The sequence below is a fragment of the Misgurnus anguillicaudatus genome, chromosome 15, assembly GCF_027580225.2.
Source record: "Misgurnus anguillicaudatus chromosome 15, ASM2758022v2, whole genome shotgun sequence".
Lineage (NCBI taxonomy): Eukaryota > Metazoa > Chordata > Actinopteri > Cypriniformes > Cobitidae > Misgurnus > Misgurnus anguillicaudatus.
The window spans coordinates 19935982-19945185 of record NC_073351.2 but is presented as its reverse complement, the minus strand read 5'-3'; the positions used below and the strand labels follow the sequence as shown (position 1 = coordinate 19945185).

General features: G+C 39.6%; 1 protein-coding gene across 2 annotated transcripts in view; it reads right to left on the bottom strand.

The window, feature by feature from the left end:
• Window positions 1–749: 749 nt before the first annotated feature.
• Window positions 750–9204, bottom strand: part of sema4ba (sema domain, immunoglobulin domain (Ig), transmembrane domain (TM) and short cytoplasmic domain, (semaphorin) 4Ba) — a 72738-nt gene continuing 64283 nt past the window's right edge. For both annotated transcript variants that reach the window (XM_073853578.1, XM_073853577.1), the window contains exons 10-15: window positions 8839–8989; window positions 8179–8389; window positions 7432–7547; window positions 6844–7001; window positions 6069–6144; window positions 750–4281 (exon numbers count right to left, since the gene is read on the bottom strand). In XM_073853578.1, coding sequence (XP_073709679.1) covers window positions 3523–4281; window positions 6069–6144; window positions 6844–7001; window positions 7432–7547; window positions 8179–8389; window positions 8839–8989 — 1471 coding nt within the window. In that variant the 3' untranslated portion in view covers window positions 750–3522. The remainder of the gene's footprint in view (window positions 4282–6068; window positions 6145–6843; window positions 7002–7431; window positions 7548–8178; window positions 8390–8838; window positions 8990–9204) is intronic.

Sequence of the window (9204 nt, the reverse complement as noted above, 5' to 3'; positions counted from 1 at the left end):
TTTATCTGTGTTTTTCTTGTCTTTTACTTCACTACATTCTGGTGCATAACTTCATACTTTTGACTACTTTTGTTACTTTATTAGTTTAATTAATTTGCTTAAAAAAATTATGTACTGAATTAAACTAAACGTAGTCACATTATGCCCTCTATGTGTACACGCCTGTGTGGGAACAGTTTGAGTCAGAAACTGAGATGGCAGGCCAGAGCTTGACATTTCTGAATGCAGAACTTTTCAGTCATAAAAAACACCTGCAAGGCCTGAAAGAGATCAAGCATCAGCCAAGAAAAAGTAAGGCAAAAATAACTAAAAAGTAACGAAAGCATTACTTTCCATGAAAAGTAACTAAGTAACGCAATTAGTTACTTTTTTGGGAGTAACTTAATATTGTAATGCATTACTTTTAAAAGTAACTTTCCCCAACACTGGTACTATTATGTATAATTTTATATTTACTTGAGTAAAATACTTAAGTAATAGATTTTTTTGTAATTTAGTATTAAAAGATATTTATTGTGAAATGTAGTGGAATAAAAAGTGTGATATTAGGCTTTAAAATTTATTAAAGTAAAAGAAAAACACCCTGATAAAGTGCAGATACTTAAAAATGTTTATTTTACTTTAATAAAGTAAAATACTTGAGTACTTTGCACCTCTGGTTTTCAGTTGATTAGTTGTTCGTCAGTAGACCAACATTTAATAATAGACAACAGGTGAACCGTGACCACCCAAAAGAATGTTGAAACATATTTTGGGATTATTTCTTTTATTTAGAAAATTAAAATTAAAGTGCTTTTATGTACAATATAATAAAAACAACAAAAACAGTAGTGATGTATAATACAAAAAATACATTTAACAACAGTATTTTTTCTTTACATTGGCAGCAAAATGTACAAATACACCTTTACAATAAAGTTTACAAGACATTAACTTACAATAGTTTAGAGCATCTTGGTGTGTCTTTATAAGAATGTATCTGTGTGATTAAGAGTAAAGCAGACTACAGTCCAGTAACTCTTATGTCAGAGAGAAATATGTGACTATTATGTATCTAAACATGAATACATCTACCACTTGCAGGTAGCAGCTTGATGTACAGTGAATTTTTCACATTGTCGACTCTGTAAAACACCACGCTAGTGATCAAAATCTTGATGATTTACTGAAAAACATGAGCAAATTTACTTACCACTTAAATTAATTGAGCATAAAAGTGATTTTAGAATATATGTAAATCATACTGATATTATTGTACAAACACATTTTTTTCTTTTTGTGCTTTTAACATATTCACTAAGTGTGTGTGATGTATATATTAGCAGATCTCTGGAGGTTTTAGCACAGTGGAGATACCCTTGCAGTGGACTGTTGCACAGACAACCATTCAATATACAGTGGTTTGCGACTTTACAAGGTACTAGGTTAATTTACTGTGTAGTCCACCAGAGCAGACATGCATGTGAGGTTTGCTTTCTGTTCACATTGGAGTCACAAAAAGGCTACAAGATTACATTTTGAATTTACATCTTTCTTGGAGGCATTCATAAACTCATCTACTGGTGCTGGCTACAGAATTGCCTGGAGAATAAACCTTTTCCACATTTGTGCAAAATCAAAAAAGTAATGAATTCTGCGTGAAATCAGCAATATGCTGATTATTTACCACATTACTTTCACTGCCTCCTTTTACAAATACATTACAATTATACAACTCTGTGATCATTGTTCACCAGTAGCATCCCCAAGCTACTTTGATGATGGTGTGAAAGTAAATATCTCCTTTTTAAGCGATAAATTTAAATAAGACACAATGTTTTTCACAATGTAATGTTGAAACACTTTCAATAATACGTAACTACATTCACAATACAAATGCATGATCTTAAAAGATCAATGGCAATGAAATCATACTGTATATATTACACACGCGGGTGGTGCAATATACAGAGCTGCTTATCTTTGGGAATTTTTACATGAAAGTCGTCATGGATAATAGTGGAATTTTTTACAAAATCTCATTTGTGTTCTGTACATTTTTTTTTACATGGATCCTTATGTTGATGCTATGCTATTATATATAAACGACGTACATATTTGCGTGTCTTGTTTTGTGGTTTCCATTGCTTCGTAGCACCCAAGTATAGCACTGCTTGAATTTGAAATTCAACCACTACTACAATAACGCTCTTGGCAGATGACTATTTATTTATTTAATGGACCAATACGTCAATGCTCCCACCCAAAAACATCTGTTAGCCTGCCTTTGGTGACCCTTAAGGTGATACAGTGAACATGGCACTTTTTCATGGAAAAAATCTGCTGGTCACATTACACTTTTCTTGAGATCTCATAGCTTTATATCTTAAATGTGCCATATAAAGCCTTAACCACATGTGTGTTTGCATAACACAAGAACCTTTTTCATTCTGTCCACATGCAAATACATCAGTAAAAAGTTAAAATCATGACAATCTGAGACAAGTACACTTTAGAGTCAAGACAACGGCGCTCTTGACAGATCTGAAATGTTTAATTAAAATCTTTTGGCACAACAGACTACCAATTTCGATCAGTAAACAATCAAGAGACTTTTGGTCACTTTGGTTGCCTGTATAATTTATTATTAAATGAGGATCACCTATCAAATATGAACAGATTTTGGTTGGGTACAGAGACACCTTTTCATGTCCCCATTTCCGAATTTAGTTTGTCTTATTATGTACTTCTAATATTGCTAATGTGTCTTCTTTGGAGTCATCTACATACAAACCCCACCATGTGGTCTGGCCTCGATTGTACCTCAATCTCACTTGCATACTTTAACGTGTGTATCTCTGAGAAGCAGTGTAAAATACTGAAGACGTGGCATTACTTATTGTACTGTTTGTTAGCTCTTCACATAACGCTTCTCCATTCACCGTATATTCTCTATGTGATTTGCATAGTATGCCTGCTATGTGCTGAGGTTGTGATGATATACCACCTAAAGTTTTTTGCATATATCATCAGGCTTTTGATGTACCAAATGTATCTAATGTCAGGCACTATATTCAGTAGAGACTCTATTATAGACTAAAGTTTGAATCTTCCTATTGTTCACCTACTGCTGGTTCGATTTGGACGTAAACCAGCTCCGTGGGGATGAGATGGGAGCACGACAGGTCAGTGAGCCCTGACGGCATCGTATTGCTTTCACAAAGACTTCGCCAGACATTTAGGACGGACCGGGCAGGTACGCTAGACCACCTGATCGGTGTCTTGCACGCCCACTGTGATTTCAAAGCATACAAAGGCCTTGCGTCCCACTCAACAAGGCTCTGAGAGCTTCACAGGCAGTGACTGGTAAATGAGAACAGATCACCAAGACATAATTAGAGGACAAAGTGCAAAATAAATCCCAGTGATGTTATGAAATCCAGTCATTTCAGTCTGTTCCTCCCTTGGTGCTGTTCAATCACAGGCCACTTTTTTAAACAGTCATTCTGAACCACAGGCATCACCATCACCATTTCTTTAGACCTAAACGATGGAGTCTTTGATCTCCGAGCCCAGTCGCACCCGAGGCCGCGGGGACGTCGGCGATATCTCCACGTGGCTCTCCTTTAAGTTCAGCGGTCTTTTGTCCGATTCCGAGAAGCTTTTGCTGTTCTCGGGCGATGAGCATTCGTGGGTGGGTGTACAACACATGTAGTTATCATTGAGGGTCTGGTAGCCCTTGTGGTCGGACACGGAAGGTGGGATATTGTTGCCGTTTAACGGAAGGCTCTCCGTGTGCTTACCTGGTATCCGCGGTTTCTTCTGTTGCATGTTTGGGCACTCACCTTCCTTGAGGAAGGGCTTCATTCTGTCGCGGTTCCTGTAAACCACGAACAAAGACAGGACCACCAAGGAGAACACAAGTAAGCCACACACCACTATCAGCTCATTCCAATAAGTTTTGGTTTTCCACGTTTCTCCAGGCATTATGATAGCCCCCTCTTGGGGCACCAACTGTGTCCGCGAACGTCCTATTTGGGTGGTGCTTTCAGGCTCTGCTTTGACACAGTAATTGGCCAGAAGTTGTCTATAGCCGCCTTCGTCAGACCAACATTCATAAGTCTCCTCTCTGTCCACCTGGGCGACCACCACTAGACCTCCATCAGGGCTGGGGTAGACAAACCGATTGGCGGTTTCACTGTGCTTCCACTGGCTTTTGGCCAAGTTGGAACGTAGGTTACAGGGCAGAACCATAAATGTGTTGGCTGGAAGTTGAATCAGGCTACATGATTGCACCCGTGGGATAAATTTTAGTTACTAACACGTCAAGTGTTTATCAATCACTTCAATTATTTAAACTCAGAGATCATTTCTGGATACATGTAAATTCTGGATACATGTGTCTCAGTACTTGTATTTCTCACAGCCTGATATACAGTACTGTGCAAAAGTCTAAGGCCACCACCATCAGACTTGTTGTTTTAGAAGTTATAGTGTCCATCCATTTTTTTTTTCAAAAAAGATACAAACCAAAAATACAGGAAATATGTACAAAATATTAAAAAAATTGTCTTCTTTAGGCATAGTCTGTGTTTCGTGTGACCTCTCTTAGCACTATAACATTGCAAAAACAACAAATCTAGTTGTGGCATGGTGGCCTAATGCTGCGTTTACACCAGCCACGGTAGAGGCGTCACGGCGCCGTAGACGCAATTCCGACTCATTCGCTTGTTTAGAATTTTGCTTTTTGTGCATTTTGCGTGTGACGCGAATTTGTGGCTGACGCCCGAGTTGAAAATTTGTACATTTTTGGCGGATTTTTGCGCCGCGTTAACCAATCAGGAGCCTGCTTGCTGCTGTGGCGGTAGCCCTGCCCAGAGTCACTCATTCAACATGAAGTAATGTTTGATACCCGGAGCTATACGACACAAGTTCTTATTTCTATAGAGACAGGAATAAAAAGGACCTCGCTTGGAAGAGTGTCAGTAAGGACATTGGGCAACCTGGTAAGTTGTACTGTAAATACACATTTCACTTCTGAGTCACATGACGTTTATCGACCCACGCCGTTTATCAACCCGCGTCGTTTATTTTCCCCCTATAGTAAGGTGACCAAATACAAACCGGTAACTCTCTCGATAAATGCACAATCAACATCAGCCTTCTTGCAAACAGACAACCGCATAGCACTTGCCCCTCCCACAAGAAGCGGATTTCGCCTCTGACGCGCGTCAAATGCTTGCTTTTTCCGCGCCTCTACTTCTCTCTAGACGCGCGACTGCATTTACACTGTTCGAGCGGCAAACTAGGCGCGTAGATGCGATTTTGAATCCATTTTTTTTTTCAATTAATTTTTATTAAGGCGGTAAACGCAATTCCGCCTCATTCGCGCGTGTAGTTCGTGTGAATGGCACGAATTGAGTGTCTTGCGCGATACGCCCAAATGGTGCTTTTTGTGCATTTTGCGTTTGACGCGAATTTTCGGCTGACGCCCGAGTAAAAAAATGTGAACTTTGGCGGATTTTCACGTCGCGTTAACCAATTAGGAGCCTGGAGTCACTCATTCAACCTGAAGGAAAGCTTGATGTTGTCCGTAAGCAGTCACCCGGAGCTATGCGACACAAGTTCTTATTTCTATAGAGACAGGAATAAAAAGGACCTTGCTTGGAAGAGTGTCAGTGAGGACATTGGGCAACCTGGTACGTTGTAAATACACATTTCACTTTTGAGTCATATGACGTTTATCGAACCGCGCCGTTTATTTTCCCCCATAGTAAGGTGACCAAATACAAATCGCTAACTCTCTCGATAAAAGAACAAACAACATCAGCCATCTTGCAAACAGACAACCACATAGCACTTGCCCCTCCCACAAGAAGCAGATTTTGCCTCTGATGCGCATCAAATGCTTGCTTTTTCACTGTTCAAGCTGCAAACTAGGCGCGGTAGACACGATTTTGACGCCTCAAACGCGGTTGGTGTAAACGCAGCATAAGACTTTTGCGAAGTACTGTATATATATATATATAGAGAGGTTATTGTGTCATATTAAGTTTATATATTGAAATGCGTAACTTCTACTCACGTGGTCTTCCAGCACGAGGGTTAATCACGGTCGTTTTGCACATGGCAGTGTTAGCATTATCTACATCCTGTTGCCATTGACTAGAAAGAGAAAAGAGCAAAGATCAGACTTATAATCTAAATACTAACTGTGGCTTAGTTAATAGAGCATTGCATTAGCAATGCAAAGGTCATGGGTTCTATTCCCAGGGAACTCGTGTGGTACTAAAATGTATACATTTAATGCACTTTAAGTTGCTTTGGATACATTGTCAGAAAAATTGGTCAAAAACAGTCCCTAGCTGTCACTGGGGAGGTACCCCTTCAAAAAGTACACTTATAATTGCATTATTATAATGCCATTTGTATATCTATGAAAACTAGCCCTAAAATGTATGCTCAAAAACAATGTGCATGTATGTTTGTAAAACAGATCTGTATATGTATATCACTCAGCTAATCTGTCAAAAAAAAGTACAAATGCTATCAATAAGGCAGTAGCTTTTAAAAACCTCCTAATGCATTTACCATTTAGGTACAAGTATGTACCTTTGAGGTACTAGTATTTAGGTACAAATGTGTATGTTACCTTTTGTAAAAAAATATAAAAGTGTAGGAATGCATAATACTAAAGAAAAATGTAACATGCAATAATAATCATATAACTTGTTAAATAATGCAATACAACATGTGATAAGATAATATCTCGCACCCCTACTAGACACACATTTCAAGTTGTTTGTATGCTGACTGGCTTGTAAATAACTATGATGGGTTCTTCAGCAACACAATCCCACTAACCTCTTGGCTGGAGCATTTCTGATATTCGCACACTGCTTTCCTGTCCAGGCACAGTAAGGATCTCTAGACAGTACACACTCCCCACAGCCTTGGTAGTTGGAGCAATTGGCGAAAGGGATTTCAACCAACCCAGAATAGCTGGAAACAAACAACAGTCCCTGTTGGAAAAGAAAACACAAGAGAAATGAGACACCTCCTCAGACTACTCCTTAGTATAGCTGCTAACTACAGAAACATACTGTTATTGTACATTCACATAAATATTAATAGATGATAATTACACTGACAGATGTAATAACACATTAGCTCTTATGGTGTCCACTACACATCTATGCTATGTCTGAGTTATACACTGCGCACATAGACTCATAGCGGTTTATGTACAGACGCTGTTTGTTTCCCATCTGCTCACAGTTCCCCAGGGAGGAAATAAGGAAGCAATTATCAAAGTAAGGATACGGTTTTTCAGACCTCAAGCTTTCTACACCTAAAGAGGGCTTTTAGCTGGCCATGCTTTGTTTTTGCAATGCATTCAATTCTCCAGTGGGCAAAACAGAGACAATACGGTAAGTGTATGCGAAGAAGTACCTTTTCATCATGCATTTCTATGTGTTGGACAGGCTGGGGCTCAGGGAAAATCGTCAGCTCCTCTATGATGTACATCTTGCCCTTAACGTTGATGGCTTTGTGAATTCTGCCGTCGTCTGAAATGTGACATGAGTGACATGAGACGCTGTAGTCAAGGGTCTGATAGCATGATATCAATGTCTGCACTGATCTGTCAAGTGTCTTGCAAGCAATTGTGACAAGGAGTGACGATCAGGATTGCATAAACCATCCATTCACTATGACAATGGCCTTGAATTAGCAGCTTGTAACAATTTTTTCAAATAGATTATCAGAATCAGAGATATTTGGCAGATTTCTTTTCACCATGGCCCAAATCTGATGATTAAATTACGGCCCAGGTTTGAAAAAGGATAATTTAAAGTGCAATTACACCACTTCTCCATTAGGGGGCATCACACACCCATGTTTTTACATAAATGGCAGTCCTGTCTTACTCCGCATGAAAATTGTTTGCAATGAGGACAGGATTTAAATCCCTATCTTGTGCAATTGCAGAGTCATGGGGGTGACTTTTGTATTGGATCTGTTTTTGAACTCTCAAAGAGGTGGAAACCATTGATTTGCATTATATGGATCACAGAGCACTGGGCTTTTTCCAAAATATCTTCTTTATTGTTCTACTGAGGAAAAAATGTCACTAACATATTGGATCAGGGTGAGTAAATAAGCACATTTAGATTTACTTCAATAGTCTATGTGACTCACCTGTGCCAATGAAGAGCACGTCATACGTCTGGTGGAGAGCCCGCACGCGGTGCACGGCTAGCTGCGTATAACGCACGTTTCGTTTGAGCAGCAGTGGCTGGCTGCGAATCACGCTATCCATGAGGAAATGGTCCTTCACGAAGTTCAGCACTTTATCAGGCATGTGCAGCGAAGAGGAGATGCCCTGCGACCGAGCAGCGTTGGTGATGCACTACAGGAAACAAAAAGGGAAAAATCTAAACAAACGTATCATTGGATGACTATCCAGCCATGTAATGTAAAGGCAGACTGCATGCACTGTGCTGAAACTAATGCAACTTTTAGCACAAACGCTGGATGTTCAGTTCAGATTGGAAATGGAGAGGCATTGTACCTCTCAGGTGACCTGAACACAAACAAGCTTTGGTCTAGACATCATCGTCTGAGAGTAAAATCTGCCTGCTGGAACTCACATTCGCAAATTCTCATTACAAGTCAACCGATCACTAATAAACAAGACGTGGTTTAATAAACATGATGTTCTAGCCCTCAGCAAAAAGGCCTATTACCATTTTTATTCAATCAATGTATTATAAAATTGCTGGGGTACAATTGAAAATTTATATTTAGAGTGGCAAATGAGTCTATTACTGTAGGCTCAACATGTTTTATGAAACGTACCGCCCCGGGTCTTGGTTCTGGTACTGGGTGGTTGTATGTGTACCACTGCTGCGTCTCCCGATTAACCTCTCGGTACCGGCCATTAAACGCCTCTTCAACCTGGTCCATGGTGAATGCGCATACAGCCGAGCTCCCAGAAGCGCCTTTGTACCTGCACACATTACCAAAATGTGTTTAGTTTATGTGTTCCCATACGCACAATTACCACAACGTATAATAACAGCTTACGTGACTCGTGCCCTAAAGAAACAAACAGCAGCTCTATAAAATCTGCACACAAGATGCAAAACCTGGCTTCTTTGGATTTAACCTGAGCCATAACAGATGTGTGGGAGCACACAAGAAATGGGCTATTCTGAGACGATG